This window comes from Mugil cephalus, chromosome 15 (assembly GCF_022458985.1).
Source record: "Mugil cephalus isolate CIBA_MC_2020 chromosome 15, CIBA_Mcephalus_1.1, whole genome shotgun sequence".
Lineage (NCBI taxonomy): Eukaryota > Metazoa > Chordata > Actinopteri > Mugiliformes > Mugilidae > Mugil > Mugil cephalus.
The window spans coordinates 15,437,655-15,458,923 of NC_061784.1; the positions used below are offsets into that span (position 1 = coordinate 15,437,655).

Here is a 21,269-nt window from a genome sequence, read left to right on the forward strand (position 1 = left end):
AAGATATGATAGTACAATAGGTAAAGTAAATACTTTTTTAAAAATCGGCATGGTTTGACCCAGCTAGGATTCCGTACTGGAAGCCGGCGACGATTTACGTCACCACGCTGACCGTACGGCCGGTACTAGTGTCGTAGCTACGACAGTTCGGGTAACATGTGAGAAGTTTGATTTTGATTTCCCAGGCTTTATTAGAGGATTTTTTTTAAACTTTTGAGTGTGTCCCAGGCGTCATGCGGGAAAGGTCTCTTCCCGCCTCTCCCAACTGGTACTGCTCGCGCTGCAGTGATGTCAGCAGCGGCGGTTTGCTGGGAGTCGGAGCCAAAAACATCATCTACTTGATTGACGTGTCTGCGTCCTCCTGCAGAGTTTCAGGTGAGGCTACTGTCACTGGACATCACACACAACACAGGCTGCACTCTGCCGCTCATTGTACTCGTCTCTGGAGCAAAACAGTGCCGTCAGAGGCAGGTAGAAGTCACTCATTTGGCCCGATCAAATCACCTCAGGTGTGGTGATTACAACTACCTAAATGAAACGTTGTCATGATGCTGTTGAAGTGCAGAATCTGAATCACTAAGTAGTGATGAACAATTAATTATTATTATAAACAGTTAGCCAAGGGTATACTTTATTTGAGTCATTTATCAAACTAAAATGCCAATATTTTCGTTTATTTATTTTAATTTATTTATTCTTCAGTTCTATATTAAATATCAAAAGGCTTTGAGACTCTACAACACCTCCTGCGAGGAAATAACTCGACTGTGGTCATTGCTTATTATTGCATTATTTATTCATATCATTTTATTGCTATATATAAGTGACAAAGTGCATCTATGTGACAAAGCTACCCTATTTCCCTACTTCCCTTAATATAATCTAATCATAACATCTCTAAGAGTTCAAAACCTCTCTTAGACCACAGGTGACAAACATAAGGCCTGTGGGCCAAAGCGGCCCGCCAGAGGGTCTAATCTGGCCCGTGGGATGAATTTGCCAAGTGCAAAAATTGCATTTAGGACATTAACTGCAATTTTTCCAGTAAAAGTAACTGCTATTCCTCGGTTTCACGCGATTTTGGTAAGAGTTTTGGCCAAAACACAACACAGAAACCTAGAACTATACAGAAATTGCACTTCTTTTTCTTAAGAATTGTCCGATTGTTCATTACATGCTTTGTAAGAATACAGGGAATTAAATCTAAATACTTTCATAATGTACTTGTATTTCTTTGCACTAAAACAAAGGAAAAGATTTGGATTTGGGTGTCATTTAAAAGTTAACACCTTATTATGTTACTAGTCTGGCCGCCCTTGCGATCAGATTGGGCTGTATGTGGCCCCTGAACTAAAACGAGTTCAGGTATGGCTGAATCTTCACATGCACTAAATGCTATAATTCCCATAATGGTAATACTCCTCACGACCAGGTCTCTTCATCTTTATCTGTGAGATGAGTAAGGACGGTGTTCCTATTGGTATTTTTTTTTTCAGGAGAGCTCGTGGGCCATAAGGACTTGGTGTCAGGCTTTTCGTTCTGTCAGCACGCAGGTCAGAGCCACATCTGTGTCAGCTCCTCCACAGACGGCAGCATCCGCTTCTGGGATTCGGATAAGAAAGCTCTAATAAGGGAGCATGCGGCTCATCAGGTGAGTCTCACTCTTCCCGTTTCTGTTTTCCGAGACTTGGCGTTTCACATCACGCTGACGCCGCCTACAGGAAGCTGGCTGCTCTGCACCGACAGCAGAGGTGACCAGGAGGCAGCTTTGTAGCTACGCCGTCACGCATTTTGTTTGCACCTTTCTCTCCTGAGGGCCTGAGGTTAGATAGGGTGTTGCTTCTTTACTTTACATTATTTACTTGTTTTGGTGGTTTTATCTGAAAACTAAAGCCATTGACTGAGGAGGTTATGTCTGAATTTATTAGAAAGCGCAATTAGATCAATTAGAATGATACCATTTATGCTTTAGCATGCCTTCTTTCTATTAAGCCAATGATTTTAGGTCAAGATGTTTATAAAAGTAAAATGACGAACATTATAACACGTTCAGATGTTCCACTAAAATCGAACTAAACATCACACACAGCATCAGCAGAACGCACCATAATTTTATGTCATCCATCCACACAGAGCCCCGTCTCAGCCGTGCACTGGTCCCCTGTGGATAAAAACCTGGTGGTGTCGGGGGACGAGAAGGGAGTCGTGTTCTGTCACTGGTACCACACGGGGGACACGGCCAGCTTCTTCCCCGAACCCAGGACCATCTTCTGCCTCTCGTGCTCCCCTCACACCTGGAACACTGTGGCTATTGGGTAAGATGACAGTAGGACAGTAAATGCCATGGACAGAAATTCACATCACAGTTTGACTTTAAACCCATATAAGACACATTTAAATCTAAAAGGGTAAACTGAGTGAAATTGGAAATCAGAAATGTCGATGTGGAGTTTTCAGCTCACACAAATGGGAAAAGGAGGAGACGTTAATGTCAAATATCAGTAACTGAGGCAACGCTGTCGTAGGTACAAAGATGGGATGATCGTGCTGATCGACGTGAGTAAGAAAGGCGAGGTGATGCACCGTCTCCGTGGACACGACGATGAGATCCACTCGCTGTCGTGGTCACCGCTGGCCAGCGAGGACGCCCTCTGCAACAGACTTGAGGATGGCGAAGGTATAATTTTAGTTTGGGCTCACAATCATATCGTACAGTAAAACACAGTTACGGTCTTTAATATCTTTAGGAGCCTTGTGATGGGAATATGAGACTTTTGTTTTTCACACCACAGCGGCCAACGGCGTGTCTGCAGGAGAGGACAGGGGCGGCTATCTGGCATCTGGGAGCAAAGACCAGACTGTGAGGATCTGGAGCACAGCGAAGGGAAAAGGTGAAAGATCCAGACCAGTGTCTGTGTATGGATCGGTGCTGGAAGAAGCAGGCCTTTTGTACTTTTTGATATCTGTTGTTACATAAGTCTGTGAAGGTTCTCAGACATCCAGGTCATGGTGTATCCCACCCATCCCTTAGAACTGAAGAAGCTCCTCAGCTGAGTGGTGAACCGCCTTCTCAAAACTCAACAAATCCAGTTGCTTTTTTTTTAAAATGCTTTTTGGATGTTTTGTTGTTACATAACTAAAAAAAGATTTTCTACAGTCTATATGTTGTTGTTTTGAAAAGTGAGCTTTTACCAAATTAAAGTATTTAATGGCAATTAATTGCTTTATAATGCACATTATATTAAAAAAATAATACAAATTAATTTTAAAATTAGTTATAAATGTTCATGGAAGAAATATTTGTCAAGTTTACATTACTCAACATCTTGGCTGTGAACAAAGCTCATTTCATAACCCAGTTCACGCCGACTATAAATTTGCAAATAACTTGTTAAGAGAACCTTCTGGTGGACCTTTGAAGCTGAAGAGAGAACAGTTTCTTTAGTCATTTCTGCCTGTTTGTTTCTGCTTGCTTCGTTCTTGTGCTTCTTTCGGATTTCGATCCTGCAGTGTACAATTATTTACTGTCGCCACTTTAGATTCTGCTTGCTTTCCACAACATTACTGCTGCTTTCATTGGGGCAAAGCCTTAATAAAAAATCGTCACTGCTCAATGGTATCTATGTTGAGGCATTATTAACATTATTAATTAAAATAGAATGAAGTCATGTTATATTGAATGTGAGCTTGCTCATTATGCCAACGTTTTAGCCTCAAGTTAAAACAACAAAACAAAACACAATCAAGCTAAATGGAGGCTTGTTCTGCAAGTCACTCTCAGCATTTAAAAATGGTTTCAAATGATTTTATCTTATCTCAGATGTCCTCTCTGTACCTTCCCCGTGCTCTCTCAGGTGTGATGACTATGAAGCTGCCGTACCTGAAGAAAAGAGGTTCTGCGGTCGACCCCGGGGTCAAAGAGCGGCTCTGGCTCTCAGTCCTCTGGCCGAAGGGAAGAGCGACCCAACTCGTGTCCAGCTGCTTCAGGTTGGACTGTTGTACCAATCAGAACATCAGTGGGATGAAAGAGAGTTTAAACCTTGCTGTGTTCTGTCTTGTGTCTTGATTGTGTTTCATTGTGGGAATGATGATGATTGTCTGGAGATCGATGGGCGTGTTTGTAAGAAGTCTCTGTAAATTCTTAAAGAGAAAAAAAAGAAAACCACTACACACTACTTCCATTAAAATATAAAAATGCAGCTTTCCTCATAGTTTTCGTTACAGTTCTAAGTTTCTTCATCTTCTTCCCTTGCTGTGTTTGTGTCCCCAGTGGCGAGCTGGTGTTGTGGGACCTGACCAAGGCAGGGAAGCAGAGGTGGACTCTCCTTGGCACGTCTTCAGAGGGTCAGAACCACAGCAGGATCGTCTTCAACCTGAGCTCAGTTCATCTGGAGGACGGCAGGGAGCTGCTAATCAGCACCTCCATGGACCGAGAGGTGGGTCAACGTATCGGGCTGCTATCACCAGCCACCTGCTCGTTGTTTAGAGACTTTTTGTTCTGGCCAGATTGAGATATTTGGGGTTCAGTTACCAAATGGAGCGTGTGACTTGGCACTTTTGCTCTGCATTTGTTAGTAGTTCTTGCTAGAAAGCTGACCTGTTGGTAACTGTTTTATTTTATCTTTTTAGTCTGGTTATTAGTTGAATTTTATATAGGTAATTAATAAATTATTAATTATACTAAATTACAATTTATCCAGTTATTTTTATCTCTCTAGTGTTTCCTCAACTTCCTTAATGCCAAAGTGGCGAGGGTGGGATAGCGTTTCCTCAATGGTCTTAATTCCTCATTTGTGTGGGCGAAGGGGTATCAATTGTGTGTATTATTTTGTTTGTTTGTTTTTATGTAAAACACTTTGGACTGCACCTTTTCCATGAAAAGTGCTCTATAAAGTTTGATTGATTGATGACAGGAATTTAGCTTAGCATAGCATCAAGTCTGGGAGAAAGTTCAATCCTTTTCAATCAGTTACATCTTAGACTTGCTTTGCAGTTTGTTACTTTGAAGGAAAAAGATTAGAAAACGCTTTTTATTTATTTATTTTTCTCTTCTTCATTTTCCAGATTAAGTGCTGGGACCTGGCCTCTCTGGACTGCTGCTGGACTCTTCCCACTCTCGGCGGGTTCGTCTACGCCCTCTCTTTCTCCCCTGTAGGTACAGGCTGTCTGGCGCTGGGCGTCGGCGACAACATGATCCGGGTGTGGAACACGCTGACCACTCAGAACCAGTACGACACCAGGTCCTTCTGGCAAAGCATCAAGTCCAAGGTCACGGCGGTAAGATGTTTTGTCTAAATGCGTCGTGTAAGATTTATCAAATAATAACCCATTACTAGTGTCTGAGAATTTTCCAAAATGTAGTAATAATAAATAGATAATAAGTTCTCCAACGGAGCTGCTGATAATGTCACACACTCCTCAGGGCCACTTGCAGACATTAATTTTCAGGTTCGACATCCTATAAATTTAAGCTCTATCTTCCAACATCCATCAAGTCTGAGGCTGAATTATATCAGACATCTAGCCGTCACTCTTTTTGTTCACTGACACAAAAGATGCACATGATATAAGATGAAATGAGACACTTTTCATTCATTGCAGCTGGCCTGGCACCCGCAGAAAGAGGGATCGCTATCTTTCGGAACAGATGATGGTAAAGTCGGTATCTACGACGTCTTCTCCAACAAGTAAGGCCCATTATTTCAAAGAAACAAGTTGAAAGGACAAGTCTGACTTGGAAGTAAATCCTGCATTACTAGCTGAGACATTATCCGGGCCTTAACGTCTAATAAATAAACATTAGTTAAAGTACAGTACATTTGCAGTCTTTGTGCTATTTGCTTCTCTTTTAAATCTATCACAGTTGAATAAATTAAAGAAAGCCTGAAGAGTTTTTGGCGACTAATAGGTGCTATAGAGCGTTACTGTTGTGCCAAGTCATGGAACGGGTGGTCATTGAACATGATTTCCACCGTGATTAAAAGCCGATGACAATAAAATATTGCATTTCCTTATGGAATTAGTTCCTCTGTGATGCATTGAGAGAGATATGATTTCACTAAGACACAGTGAGATAAACATACAATTTGTTTTGTTTTCCTTTTAAGGCAAAAACTCCCGACTGCAGTGTGAAAACTTTTTTCAAAAAAGTCAATGAACATTTATTTGTTTTTTTTGCTCTGAGCCTTGTGGGTTCTTCTCTGGCGATCCCTCAAGGCCCCACCCAGTCCCTGACTGAGCATTTGTTCTGCTTCATCTCCTCCCCAGGCCTCCTCAGATATCGAGCTCCTATCACAGAAAAACGGTGTACACATTGGCCTGGGGACCCCCAGTCCCCCCGATGTCATTTGGTAAGTTCTTAATGAACTCTTAGCAACTGCAGCTGTTTGCTCTGAGCGCTCTGACCCAGCAAAAAACACTGGCAGCAGGACGTCGAAAAGCGCCGAGTCAGCGGAAAAGCCCAACATCTCCGCACGCCCTTTTGTAATCGACTCTGTAATTGAATGAGCTGAGCAAACACTTGGTGCTCACCTCCTTCTACTCCAGTCACTCGTGGGGAAATGAAGGAACTTAGGAAGTTAATTTTGCCAGCTGTCGGCAGATGACTTTTTGATTAGCGTATCACTCACTCGCCTTTTGAAGTAGTAAACGTAATTGTTTCCGTGCCGACAATCTGCTGATGTGCTACTAAACGAACTAAAGGTGGTTCTAATTTGCTTACCAGCAGCACCTGCACCGGTTCAGCCCTGTTGATAGAGTTGTGATTGGCTCAGAGTAAATCAGGACCAGCTGCTTCCTCTGTCTCTGGTTTTCTTAACCCTCCTGTTATCCTCAAATATTACCAACACATTTTACCCTCAAGAAAATGATTTACATAAACTTGTTGACCAAGTTTTTGTGTCAGGCACCTTATCGCTACTGTTATTTTTTGAATGATGAACATTGATTGGGGTCAAATTGACCCCAATCAAGGATAAAAGGAGGGTTAAGATTGTGTCTCTTTCTTCTTCTTCTTCACTTCTCAAACCGCTGCTTTAATCTTTACTAATTTTCACTACCTCAATTTCCAATAAAAAGATAAAGTGAAACTTACAGAAGTGTCCAGTAGTACTGTAGATCTGTCTGTAGTACTGAACCGGGATGGTCTTTAAATTTTTTTGAATTTTTAAATCCTAAAAAGAAAAAAAATGTTGATAAGTAAAAGTAAAATTTATTTTTTTTTTTTTATTATGTGGGCTAAACAAAAAAAAAGTTAATGTTTTACTTTCTTCATTTTACTAACATGATTTAAAGAATGATAAAAAAAAATAATAATGCAACTAAGTTAAAAAAAAAAAAAAAAAAAGAATCGCTGCATTTTGTTTCAGTGAAACAGGAAGTAGCATAGAGCCGGAATTTGTGACAATCCTCACTTGTACGCTGTTCTCATAGGTTTCGATCATTACGACGCTTAGAGATAAATTTAGAAGATATACCTTGTGTCATAAAGTCTAAAATTACATCTAAATATCTAACATATCCGTGCTCTGTTTTGACCAACACAAACGTTTTACTAGTCTTCTACAAAAAAGTGTTTTCTCTTTTACTTCTCTTTCTGTTTTCTTTTTCCTTTTTTTTGAAGGACAGAAGGTAAAATAACTTTTTTGGTTTTGCTAGCAAATTTACTCTAAAAATCCAACTTCTAAAATCAAACTTGAAAAACCAAAAAGTACACGGAACCGGGATGATGTCCATTTTATCTATGTGGACAGGCCCGTCTCTCTTTGATACATTTTTAATGAAACACAATTACCACAACTTTTTTCAAAGCATAGATCTTCCTAGTGCATATACTTTCTGTAAAATCTTAATCATAAGATAAAGATTAAGATTTGATCATAAGTCACGAGGACGCATTAAGCCGGACACAAATCTCCACTGAAATGCTACTGATGTTAAGAACCTCTCATCTGCTGCTGAAACAGGAAATGTACTACGACTGACGTTTGTCTGTGATGTTCAGGTGCGGCGGGAGGAAAGCCGTGCTACAGCCTGTACAGCTGCGCCGGCGAGGGCGTCGTCCTGCAGCACGACCCGTCAAAGCTGAGCGGAGAGGCGTCGGACATCGACAGGCTCATCAGGGACACCAACAACATCAAGGTGGGACGGACGTTGATGTGACGACGACTGACTTGATCTGCAGTCTCTCTTACGTCACTGTAGCACACAGAAATATCATAAGAGAGACGCCGATTTGTCTGCATTTTGGACAATGCTATTTACTTCTCCTGGTAGTAGTTTTAATGTTGTGGCCGATCGGTGTATGCATGCATGTTCTGCATAATATTAGAAAGCAATAAGTGAGCTGTGTGTGCACACAACCATCATATTATTTATAAAAAGAAAGAATCAACTGGTGGCAGCTTTCGTCCTACTCTTGCATCGAGTACCAGTGTTTCTAAATTCTGTGTCCTCTTACGTCTGTGGACGGACCCTTCAGAGAAGCGAGAGTTCACGCTATAAACAATAAAACCTGATCCACACAGAAATCGAGAAATCTTCCATTCCATTTTCACAAGCGTCAGGTTCTTGCTGCATCGTGCTGAATATAAACAGAAGGGATTTGAAGAGGTCGTAAAGGTGAGCTTTGCTTTGCTTCCCAACAGCACAAACTGTCTCCGCACACCGACATCAGCTGGAAGCCAGATGGGAAAGTGGTTGCCATCGGCAACGAGGACGGGTGAGTGAGCGGCCAGCGAAGCACCGTTGGGAGTCCCGGGAGGAGACGACTGTCTGCTGACAGTGTGCCGTGTTGGAAATAATGAAATTGGTTTTGTGTGAACTGTTGCACTCTATTATCAAAGTCACATATTTTTATGATTGTGTGTCACACTGACTCAACCGAAAAGAAAACACACGCAGAAGCTGGTTGTTAGTTTGCATTTAGAAAATGATACAATATACATTTGTTTGGGGATTTTAGATGATGTAAATATTTCACTTTTCAACTGTTTAAAAGCGGCATTGCATGAGGCTAATGTAACTGCTGTCATTAATATTTTTATATTTACAGTGGATCAAATAACATGATGGTAATGAACCCTCACGATCATCATTTGACTGTGGCCATTAGCCTCAGCTTTAAAATCTAATCTAATTTAAAATATCAGTAACAGAAAAGCAGAAAAGACATCATCTCAGGCGTCCTGCTAGGTTTCATTTTAGTTTAGTTTTTTTTGTGCTACCTTTCTTTATTTTTCTAACGTCCGCCCTCACGCTCTCCGCTGCAGGTGCATTGACGTGTATCAGGCTCCCAGTCTGAAGCTGCTGTGCAGCATCCAGCAGCACCACAAGATCATCAACGCGTTACGGTGGCATCACAGCCACGGCTCCGCACCGGAGCTGCACGGCCTCCTGGCGTCGGGCTCCAGCAACGCCATCGTCTACGTGCACGACCTCCGCTCCGTCATAGGTGAGAGGAGCCCCCTCCGTGGTGTCCGGTCCGTCTCAGGAAATTCACTGCAGGAGCATTTTTCAATTGCAGTTATGTTTATTTCAATACCGCAATTCAGAACGGGACACCGGTATACTTATAGAATAATACTTCATTTTTCACCAAGTTAAAGGTCAGCATGTGGAATGGGGAAGTCAGTGGTGTCACTGGTGTTTGCTGAGCAAGAGGGAATGTGTGTGCAAAAGTTGTAGAGCTGTACTAACTGTACTTACAGGGCTGTGAAGGCAGTAACAAGCTTCACTAAAGCTGAGTTTTGTCTCTACTCGCATGTAATATATATTAGTTCAGCCCCAGTCCATAAAATTTTGACCATTCCCTTTGTAGAGACAGAGACAGATGAGGCAGGTGGGACTTTAGCCCTGTTCACACAGGTTTTATCAGGAGACCGTCTGTAATTTGCAATTCTGTCACAGGTTGTTTGTGATCTTAATCCTGTGCGAATCAGCTCTGTCCGTAATTTTTAAAATAAAAATTACACCACAAATTATCTACTGTATTTCTGATCGGACAGAGGTTCTGTAATAAAGCTAATCTAATGTGAATTTCTTCCTCGTGAACAATAGTCTCATCACAACATGCTTTATTTTAAAAATATATTTTTTATTATCAATTAGAAAATTTGAAAAAGTAAAAAAGTGAAAAAGTAACTAAAACTGTCAGAAAGTGAGTGTGAAATGTCCTCTGATGTAGTGGAGTGGAGCGGAAAGTAGCAGAAACATAACTATGGATAGTAAATTAGAGAGTTTGTTTATTCCGTGTGGATGCGGCACATGAAACACATGACGTCTACAGGTAAAACTCACATCTTTCACCAACCTTGGCGTCACAGGTTGCCCCCTGCAGGGTCATCGCAGTATCAATAATCTTAAATCTCTCGTCTCTGTGCAGAGAATCCTCCAGAAAGCCCCGTGGTGTTGACCGAGCCGTATCGCAGGCTGTGTGGCCATACATCTAAAATCACCGGGATGAGCTGGAGCCCTCACCACAGCGCCCGGCTGGTCACCGTGTCATACGACGGCACGGCGCAGGTCAGCGCTCCCGGAAGACGCTCATCTTAAACCTGGACGCCACATGCTCGTGTTTGAGGGGTTTAAGTCTCTCCTGTTTGCTCTTCAGGTGTGGGACGTGCTGGAGGAGGCGGCCGTCTCTAACTACCGAGGTCATGTCGGTTATTTGCTGTGTGTGGACTGGTCGCCCGTCGACCCAGACCTGATCTGGACGGGCGGGAAGGACTTCACCGTGCAGGAGTGGAGCGTCTCCAAACAGGAGTTTACAAAGCCGCCCAAAGGTAAAACGTCCGTCTTAAATTATTAAAATGAATTTAAATGAATCTGGAGTCACTGGCAGGCTGCAGCGCTCACATGCTTGTCCTCTCAGGGAAGAAGATGACAGAGTGGAAGGACAAGACGAAGGCCAACGCCAAGCAGGTGAAGAAGAACAAGAAGGCGTCTGCGGCCGGCGGAGCCGCGGCGTGGGAGACGAACGGGGGAGGGGCAGCGACGGGGAGAGAGAAGATGGTGACACAGCAGCCATCCTGTGAGGATGAGGACGATGAAGTCGGCTCCACGAATAGTCCTGCACCTTCACCAGGTAACGGGAGAAAACAGACTGTGACACACTGGGAGGGAAAAGAAGTGGCTACATTTTTGTCATTTTGCTTTTCAGCCACTTTTGAGGTGCAAAGAAAATCATCCGCTGCTGTAAAGAGCAAAGATAAACCAGGTATGCACTTTGTTTTTTTGTTTTTTTTTTGTATTTCTTGATGCAGCTTTTGTTATTTTATTTAACTGCATGGCCCCGTTTGTGTCTCCAGATGGAAACTTGCTGAAGAAGAAGAAGCCTCGCTCCATGCTGCCCCTCAGCACGTCCATGGACCATCGACCCAAAGAGGAGCTCCTGCAGGACTGTGTCACTCTGGCTTCTGTCAAACACAACAGTGGTGAGGCCTCAGATTCACCCATAGACATTATATAGACATGGACAACGTGTCCCCACTTCCTTGCGTTGGTCAAACTGACGTCAAAACATATTCATTCCAAAAATTGTGCATCAGTTTTATATTAACGACTGAAACCATCCTTGAAATAATATTATTTGATGTGTATTTTAGTGTTTTATATTGGCCCACTAACATGGAGGGGGTGGAGCTTATGACCTATCCTGCAGCCAGACACCAGGGGGAGCTCTACTTGCTCAATTACGCAATTATAACGTTACACATTACACAATAGCACACGTCACATGGGCTCTCCTGCTCATGTCTTCAAAATGCTTCATGTCTGTTTCTTCCAGCACATCCTGCAGCCTGTGCCCCAGGAAAGGGAGAATTCATCCACCTGGGTCTGTTCGCTGACAGACAGGCTCTGCACCACATGTTCGAGACAGAAGGCATGTATATGTTGTTTTTCTCAACATGGTGATAGAAGTCGCGGCGATCGCCTCCTGGACCAGTCATTCATTGTGCTGTGCTGTGCATGTTGCCTTTCAGAGGAGGGTCACATTGAGGCAGGACACTTCGACTCCGTCGTGTACCTGAGGCTGTGGAGTGGAGACCTGGAGGGGGCGCTGCAGCTCGCCACAGAGAAAGGAGAGCTCAACGATCACCTGCTCTCCATCGCTCCCATGGGTAAAGATTTGTACATTGATTCATGCTAACTTAAAGTTTGTTAAAACAAAAATATTCCTAACTTAAGACATGAAGGGGACCAAGAAAGAGTTTTATTGCTTTTATTTGTGTCTGAGTGTATATGATGGCACATTGGATTTTTTTTTTTTTTACTTTGACAAGCAGAAAACCAACTGCATCATTCATGCCACAAGAATGTAAAGTATTGAATTCATGGTTCTGGTGGTTGGTCACTGAGCATTTATGGCCTCGACTGGGAAGGAAGTACCAGAGACCAACATTTGGGATGTTGTGCGTCACAGCTGTGGATGTCCCGATCAAATATTAATAATATAATAGTGGCTCGTACCTTGTGTTCTCTATCCACAAATGTTCAGGTCATCCAACTCTGCCATAAACTCCCTAACCCTATCTGGAATATATTTTTAGCCAAGCATCATTAAACGGAAGAAGAAAGTTCCTTTACGCTACAGGGATGTGGTTTTGGTTTGTAGCCGACCTAAGATGAATAGTTACTGAAAATCTATACTGATTCTGATACTGGATCTCCAGACACATATCATCTCTAGTCGCAGCCAAGCCAACAATGCATGACCTGATCTGACATCATCATAATTCTCATGTATTCTGAATTAATACAAACCTTGTTCCTTCAGTCACTTATCTGCCTCTCACTCTGCTGCCTTTGCTCCTCCAGCTGGGTTCAAGGTGTGGAGCCAGACGGTGGAGGCCTTCGTCAAGCAGCTCTGTCTGCAGGAGCAGTACCTGAAGGCGGCGTCTCACCTGCTGTCAATCAACAAACTCTACGAGGCCGTCGACCTGCTGCGCTCTCACAAGCTCTACAGGTCGGTTATTCTTCCTCGGCAGCTATTGTCTCACAAGTCGCTTCAAGGAAAATCCTTGATATATTCAGAGTTACAGGTTCATGAGGTGCTGCTTTAATATTCTAAATGGGACGACAAAGACAGGAAAACGTTCACAAACCTTATGATTCACACCCAAAACGCTTCTTTTTGTTTTAAATGTCTCTGTGTTTAATGTCAGGGAGGCCATAGCCCTGGTCAAAGCCAGGCTGCCAGCGGACGAACCCGTCCTGAAGGAGTTGTACACCAGCTGGGCTGCGGTGCTGGAGAAAGACGGACACTTCTCTGCAGCTGCTAAATGGTGAGAGCTGGAAACATTCGAAGATTCTTCTCTCATATTAATCTGCTCTTTGTTTTCACGTTTGTTTTGTTGCAATTTATGAAAAAGTGTAATTTGAAACTCGCTCTCCCAGTTACCTCGCTACAGGCGCCAGTTTTGACGCGGCCAAAGTCATCTCCAGGAAGAACGACGTGCCGTCGCTGAGGGCCGCGGCCAGTCTGGCGAGAATCTCTGGAGAGGCGGCTCTGGCTCAGTCGCTGGCGCTGAGGTGTGCTAAAGACCTGGCTGCCGACCAGGACTGGGTCGGAGCTCAGGAGGTCCTCAGCTCACAGGACAGTCTGCTGGTCGGTAACACAAATGACAAAACGCCTCCTTCCCTCCTCAAATAAACACTGCTGAAGATTGATTTCAACCCTCTGCAGGTCCACGGGCTGCACCTCTGCGTGGCCGAGCTGCTGGCTGTGATGCTGGCAGACTCTGGAGCTATTCCTCCAGCGCCCTGCGTCTCGTCTCATCCGTGGGCGTCGCCGGGGCAGCGCTGCGTCACCATCCAGGACCGAGCCAGAGCCGTGTGGGAGGAGCAGTTCGGTGTTTCCCAAACGTCCACGGGGCATCGCAGCGTCGGAGCTCTTCTTCAGGAGCTCAAGTCTGCAGAGAGTCCGACGCCCACCACCAACATTCCCCTCAGACAGGTGCCAGTCAGAGTAGCTTTAAATACATTTACAAATGTTTTACAGAGAGCTGTTAATGTTCCGTCTTTCATTAACGATATCTCCTAAAACACAAAGCATGTCTGTCCACCTCTCTCTCTCCGTCTTCAGGTCCTGCTGTACTCGTCCCTCCATCTGACCCGTGCTGTCCTGAGCTGGTTACAGGACGATGACGGGGAACTGACCAAGCAGCTGGGACACGCCCTGGCCTGGCTGAGAGACACCAGACACCTGTCCCAGTCCGCAGAGCTCTGCAAGCTTCTGTTCCCCGACGGTACGTCTGTCCTCCTAATGAAACCAATATTTCACAATCTCAAATACTTTAAAAATCTTGAAATGTATATTTGAAGACAGCAACCTTTGGTTTAAGGATCTCCGCTACAGGTGTTTTGGCGACACCCTGTGGTGATGGGAGGACTTACAGGTTGAACAATAAGGAATTGCTGAATCCTTGACGTGCAACTTTTTCCATTTTTTTTAATCACATTTGTAGAAAGAAAATTAAGTCAGAAAAAAACACATAAAAATAAGTCAGATAAAGAGAAAATAATTCAGTGGAATTAGTGTTTTGTTTTAAATGATCACTTTCTTGATCTTAAAGATGAGGATAGTTGTGTGGTTGTGTAAAGTGAGTCATGTTTTCACTTATTTTAACCGCAGAGGTTTAACTATTTTATGTTTTCTCATTCATGTCTCTCCCCCTCTGTCAGGTGACGTCAGTGTTTGTTCCAGGAAGTATCCCAAAACTATTCATCCCACAGAAGAAGAAGCCAAAGCCGCTGCGAGGAGTCTCTCTGCTTTCGTCCATTACCACCGTATGTACGAATGCTGGTGGAGGAACTCGGCAGACGGTCGCAAGACCCAGAACGGACTTCCCCCCTCAGCGGCTTGTCCTGAAGACGAGGCAAAGGACGGGATGGCAAACGGGGGACTGTCAGAGTCGGGGGAGAGCCTCCGACCAGCGGCCGAGATGGTCGACACGCTGGACTTTGACGCGTCGCTCCTTCTGTCGGACTCTCACGCCGCTGTTCAAGCCACACAGAGGTGTGTGAAAGAGATCCAGGAGCGTCTGTCTGCCATGGTGCTGCAGCACAGCCGAACCCAGGGAGGGCAGCTCAACTCTGGGGAGGAACCAGAGGACAGTGCTGACGCTGGCGGCCAATGGTAAGGACTGTTGATCCTAACTGGGCGATTATTATTATCCATTATTATATCTGCAAAACCATCAGCCTGCATGTTAGCGCTTAGCTTCCACTTGGTCCTGTTTAATTGTTGAATGAAGCAGCTGTTTATCTTCTCATCAGTTCTGAGGACCAGGACTCTCTGATGTCTTTGTCCGCCAAGATGTCCAAGTATCAGAAGGAGCTGGCCGACCTGCCCCAAGCAATCAAGGTATGACTGGTTAAGATTTGCTCTCAACCAATGATGAACCCTAAGCTTTGTTTGAGATCTGCACCTTAACCATCACCCGTTTGTCTTCCAGATGTATCCTCATCCGGATGTTGTGGAATGTTGCCTGGTTCTGCTGCATCTGGACGAGTCTTCGCCGTCCCTCTCCGCCTCCCTGCGACAAGAGGCCAGGGACCTGCTCGGAAAATACGCAACAAGTCCCTCTGTCCTGAAAGCCTCGCGGCGATTCCTCACCTGATCGCTTTGCTCAGAAACCGAAAGAAGCACTTCACCTGTACAGCTGTTTGTTGAATAAAAAAAAAAGAAAGAAATCTTACAAAGCGATGGGACGTCCTGAGTCGGTTTGATTCTACGCTTTCGTGTGTCTGAAGGAGGTCGACCGGTTCCTGCCAACGCAGTGTCCCGGGACCGAGGAGGGACAGGTAACAGACGCTGGCAGCCAAATCTCCTTCAGTGACTAAAATAAAGAGGCTGTGGTGACGGAATACTTGGAAAAATATGATTGATAGAACGGTTGATGTCTGAACGGTTGACATTAGGTTCCTTTGTGGACCAATAGACACTAGAGGCAGCTAACTGGACATTTAACATTTAAAGTCCTGATGGGCGTATTTTTGCCTTTTACAGTGGAAATGGAGCATGTTTATATTGAGGGGGGAAAAACATCTTGGCTAAGATTTTGTATTAAAAAATAGTTTCTTTTTGTTAATTCTAACCAGTCAGCATTTTCACACTAATGCTAGCTTCAGCTGGATTCATCTGACTGTTCATTTACCAAACCACAATGTGAGATTATTCCGCTTCAATCTGTTTGGGTTCTCAAATCTTGGTCTGTCATAGCACATAATGATAATAAAAAAAGATCTAGCATTGTAACTGTGTCTTAAAAATGAGTCAAAATGCATAAATTTGTACCCCTTTGTGGTTATAAACCTAACAAAAAAAAAAGTCAAAATCTTAAGGTGTCCTTTTTGAGTTTGTCCACTTCATTTCAGAAGAGTTCCTGTACACTTTACTCAAGCTTTCTGTCTGTGAATGGAGGCCTTGTAAGGAAAAGATGAAATACTAAATGTTACATCGAAAATACAAAACAATTTAATATACAGCTGTTTAAAACAATGTAGAATGTAAAAACAATAGTAAGCACGACATGTGTACGTCTGATTGTGGTGGGGGTGAATGTACAGAATGACAGTAGTTTTCCCATTAGCACACATGCAAAACCAAGCGCTGTTACACACCGACGGCTTGAAGGTTCTGGAAGTGGAAAAAGGGCTAAAACATTTTTATTTTCATCAAAATTATACACTTTAATTTACAGGCCCTTCCAGCTTTAACTTAAAAAAGAAAAAGAAATCCCTGCAAGAAGACATGAGTCCTGCTGATGAGAAGTCTGAACTGAAGTTTGGTCTAAAATCACAGTGTGATACAGGAGCTGGTCCCAAGCTGTAACCAAAGGTGCCACGAATGCTGGACAAGGAGAGATTTCTTTTTAAAAGGGTAATGGATATATGTGACCATATATTCAGTAAAAAGCAACTAAAAACGAAAGCGCCAGTGAAACATGTGCCGTCACTGCTGGCTTAAAGAAACTGTCACGTTGTGTGTGTGTGTGTGTGGGGGTGGGTGGTGTGGAGGGCCGATCTGCTGGTTGGGTTTTAAAACAAGTGTGTATTCCACTTGAGGAGTGGAGTGCTCGGTCGGTCAGTGCTTGTTGTTGGTCTCCTCCTGGCCCGAGCTGGAGATGCCATTCTGGGGTTGGGTGGAGCCGGAGCCCAGGCCATACAACCTCCCACAATACTTTGCGTCGTCAATGTTGTCTTCGAAGAAAAGCTGTAAAAAAGACAAGGAAACTTGTTTCAGTGACACGACGACGCATCTTTTCTTTCATATTTTCCATGTATTAAGTCACAGCAGCAGGTTTTGTTAAAGGTTCAGAAGCTGAATAAATTCAAGGGATAGAACTGATTCTGATCAATATTAACATTTCTTAACAGATACGTCCAAGTGTTTGTGCCTGACATTTATTTATGAGAGGAACTCCCATAGCTTGCCCTCTCTCCACGTATATACACGTGTATGTATATATACACACACGTACACGTATATATGTATGTATTTTTTTTAGGGATGTCTTTAAATTTCTATGAAAATCAGAAATAAGATTGAAAACTAACTGGACAACAAAGGAACCTATTCCCACTAGTTCTGCCTGAGGACCTCTAGTAATTTGTGGAGGCCGTCTCTGATCTTAATCCTGTGCTAATCCCTCATTTCTGTAATTCGTAAAGTGAAAAGTCCACCATAAATTACCTCCCCTATTTCTGGTAACAAAGAGGTGTTCTGATACAACTAATCCAGTGTGAATCTACATCTCTGATTCGGCATTTAGAAAACTAAAATTGTCCATAAATCTAGTTCCTGGACCTTCCTGTGTTTGCTACCTCTTTCATCTCTCCATAACAATGATCCAACCTGTAGAACTGAACAAGTGAGATTAGAAAACACAGGTGAGCCACCATATGAAGGCTGGTGTGTGTGTGTGTCTACCTCTTTCATCCTGAAGAAAGCCATGCCTGTGAGCAGCGAGTCGGATCCAGCCTGATGTTGCCGCCCAATCCTCTTTAGCTCCAGCTGGTCTGCCACTTCCTGTAGCCCTCCCTGCACAGACACACAGCATTCACAGGCTTCAAGCGTCGACATGATGTCACAGATGTGTTGCCTCATATGTACAAACTACAGGTGTCAACACCAACAACTATAATCTCAAGCATCACTTCTCAATCAGTTCCAACCAGTGAGAGTACAAGGGCTACAGTACCTTTAGGTTCTTGCAGCTCTTCATCAGGTATTTGACGTCGTAGATGGCGGGGAAAAACAAGTTGAGGATCTGAAAAAAGTCATGCTCCTCCTCTGGAAGCCTCGCGTCCGTCAGAAGCTTCACGAGGTACCCGAAGTCGTAACCACTGAAGAACAGAGGACAGGATTCGGCTCAGGATGGTTTCACAATACTGACGTTAACTGGGGTTCAAACAGACTGATAGGTTACAATGCCGCAAAGTTGAAACCAGTCTTGAACTATCTCAACAGGTACATCCACCAGGAAATCCACAGTTCCTTGACAGAAATGGATTACCTGAAGCTGTATTTGAGGCTTAACAGCCATGTGAGCACATGTCTCTAGTGACTGAAAAAGACAAATTTCAAGCCGTCTCTTCAAAACCCTCTGGGGAAAAAAAAAACTCAGAAGTATCCATAAAGGAAACAAGCTGACCTGTGGAAGGAGAGCCACTTGACGTTTTCACACAGCACCAGACCGGACGTCATGAGGAGCTCAGCGAAGTAGAGCGTGTCGATTCCCTCTTCTTCGTGTTTTTTAAACTGGAGGCCTGAGTTCTGGAGCAGGTCTATAGAGTCTTGTGAGTACATGTCTTCTCTGTGTGGAGAGAAAAAAAAAATTAGGACAGGTCACCCATTGGACAGGTTTAATGGGTAATTCAACAGCAATTACATACGAATGGGGCTTTCCAATACTGACATCTGTTTTAGCAGCAGCATATTTTTTTAGGTCACTGAGGAACAGACAAAGTTCTGTAGCAGCGGGCCACCTACGTTAGGTTAAACTTGAAGTTGAACTGCCACGTCGTCGTGCCAGGGGGATAATCTCCATCCTCGTTCATGAACGTGAGGCCGAGCTGGATGATCTTCAAGAGGTCGACATTACACCTCAGCAGCTGGTACTGGTAATCCACCGTGCTGCGAAACTCACCAATCGGTCGGACAACCACTCCAGGGAATTCTGTGTCCTGGTGGATTATTGTCACAATGTAAACACCGACAACTCATAATTTATTTCCACTTTATTTCCACAATTGCATATTTAGGCCCTATTTTCTTATGTGTGTTTTTTTTTTTTTTTTTAAATACTAAAATAGCATCAGTAAATCCAGATTTAAAAAAAAAATAGATACGTTTTTATGTTCAAGTCAGTGACATGTGAAGACATTTCTGAATCTCCACAAGCCAGAAACTCAGCTTTTTAAAGAAATCATTATTATTATTCAATTTAACTCCTGAATCCAGCCATCTCTTACCATAGCAATGTAATTGTAGCTTTGAATAATCTGACGGATCTTCCTCATTTCTTCCTCCACATTGCTCGCCCAAACTTCACAGATTATCTGACTGGAATCTGTAAGTGCGGCAGGCATGTTGGCAGGCCAGGTGGAGATCCTGAACAATCCTGCAGCAGCACTCGCAAACGGGTTGATGGGGAGGCAGTGTGATGGAAAAACAGGCAACTCTGGGAAAGGATCAAAAGAAGCATTCACAGCCCCCTGCAACACCATAATATCAGGGAAAAAAAGGTGAACATTAACTAACCGGTTAGGCAATAGAAGCGCATCTGTGTTTATGTGAAAGTCAAGGAAAAATATCAAACATTTGTTGCTTTTTTTGTTCTGTGGTATTGATATGATTTTATTGGAAATATACACACATAATACACTCATCTGCTACAACACTACATCCACTAACACGTCCTGATCTAATAGTCTACACCAAACCTTCATTTATGACTGTTATAATGTTCAGTTTACGTTATATAACAGTATGAGACACTGACATAACACTACTGATTGATCATTTTAGAGGAGGCAGTTTGTGGTGCTATTGCACAGGACTGAATTTTTATTATTAAACCTTTCACACCTAGTACAAAATAATGCCAAAATACTGGGAACATGCGTAGGTACAACACTATACAATTGAACAGCACTGCAAACTACAGCCTTAAGAACGGAAACACATCAGCTCAAAACCTTCTGAATACCACAACCTTCATGAAGCTAAGCTTTACTGCAGGGTTTATACAAGTGTGTGTATATCAGCCTCACTACAAGTCTACAAATAATGAAATCTTCTTGCCTTGGGTTTGAACTTTGTAGAACTAAGAGCACTAGTAGCAGATGTGTGTTAGATACGCAGAAGAACACCTTTTCGTCATAAATGCATTAAATACCATCAGTAAATCCAGATAAAAAACATGTCAGGACATGTATGGTGCACGGCTTCATCTTTATTTCTGCGGTGCATGCGTTTAGTTGCCAGTTTATTAGGGACACCTTGCTGAAACTCATAACCTCTTTAAAAAACTGCTTTATAGAACTGTTGGTTAAGCTGCGTGCGACGAGGTGAGACGGACGTATGATATTATATTAATTTACGAGTACGGATACGTAGTTTTTATTTTTCTGTCATACAAAGAAGTTAACTTTGTGTTACCATGACAATGAACTAATGTTAACTTACGTTACATGCTAACGGATGTTTATGACACCAGGCTAGCTAACCTAGCCGATGGCTAGGGCACCTCACATCACAAAACTCGTCTCATCTAGAAGCCGCGTTGGAGCAATTAATAATATTTAACATCTTGGAGAGTTTTCGTAACTGCGCGGTTTAAATTCTACTAATGGGAAGCAACGACGCAACAACGAGGGACTGAAGCACCAGCAGAGTAGTTAGCTTGTTAGCATGGACAAGCTAACCCTCGAGTTACCGAGGGAGCTAACATCACAGGAGCAAAGAATTAAATCAAGCAGTACTGCTTTCTCCCTCCTGTATATTCCGCTCCGGCTAGTTAAATTTAAAATATGCCAGTGTGTTTTTAATAAAGGAGTAGAAGCCATGTTTTACCTGAGAATTTCCTCGCTGTACCCTGCCACCAAGCTAACTGTTAGCGCGTTTGCTTTCTTCTTCTTCGTCTTCCTTATTTCCGTTTAATGGCGGATCTACGATTACGCACACCGCCGCCTACTGTACTGGAGTTTATAACGACGACGTCTAATAATGTATATTTCCGACGTTTATATATATATATATATAT

The 21,269-nt window shown here is 43.3% G+C and overlaps 2 protein-coding genes across 3 annotated transcripts; one reads left to right on the forward strand and one right to left on the reverse strand.

Moving 5' to 3' along the window:
• Positions 1-125: 125 nt before the first annotated feature.
• Positions 126-16,928, forward strand: gemin5 (gem (nuclear organelle) associated protein 5). The gene is made up of 28 exons (XM_047607030.1): positions 126-375; positions 1,497-1,651; positions 2,134-2,315; positions 2,526-2,677; positions 2,793-2,891; positions 3,855-3,987; positions 4,271-4,436; positions 5,065-5,277; positions 5,602-5,687; positions 6,268-6,350; positions 8,003-8,139; positions 8,646-8,719; positions 9,270-9,451; positions 10,382-10,521; positions 10,610-10,781; positions 10,871-11,083; positions 11,159-11,215; positions 11,307-11,432; positions 11,786-11,881; positions 11,982-12,119; positions 12,817-12,964; positions 13,164-13,283; positions 13,396-13,606; positions 13,685-13,954; positions 14,084-14,246; positions 14,683-15,136; positions 15,277-15,364; positions 15,456-16,928. The coding sequence occupies exons 1-28, from the start codon at positions 234-236 to the stop codon at positions 15,618-15,620; spliced, it is 4,365 nt and encodes a 1,454-aa protein (XP_047462986.1). The 5' UTR covers positions 126-233; the 3' UTR covers positions 15,621-16,928.
• Positions 16,455-21,197, reverse strand: cnot8 (CCR4-NOT transcription complex, subunit 8). 2 transcript variants are annotated; one of them, XM_047607032.1, is made up of 7 exons: positions 21,080-21,197; positions 19,477-19,685; positions 18,995-19,188; positions 18,657-18,818; positions 18,204-18,348; positions 17,933-18,043; positions 16,455-17,215 (listed from the first exon to the last, which is right to left on the reverse strand). In XM_047607032.1, the coding sequence occupies exons 2-7, from the start codon at positions 19,591-19,593 to the stop codon at positions 17,087-17,089; spliced, it is 858 nt and encodes a 285-aa protein (XP_047462988.1). In that variant the 5' UTR covers positions 19,594-19,685; positions 21,080-21,197; the 3' UTR covers positions 16,455-17,086. The 2 variants fall into 2 exon arrangements, with proteins under 2 accessions (XP_047462988.1, XP_047462987.1); XM_047607031.1 differs by having other exon boundaries at positions 19,477-19,719; positions 21,080-21,152.
• Positions 21,198-21,269: the final 72 nt, after the last annotated feature.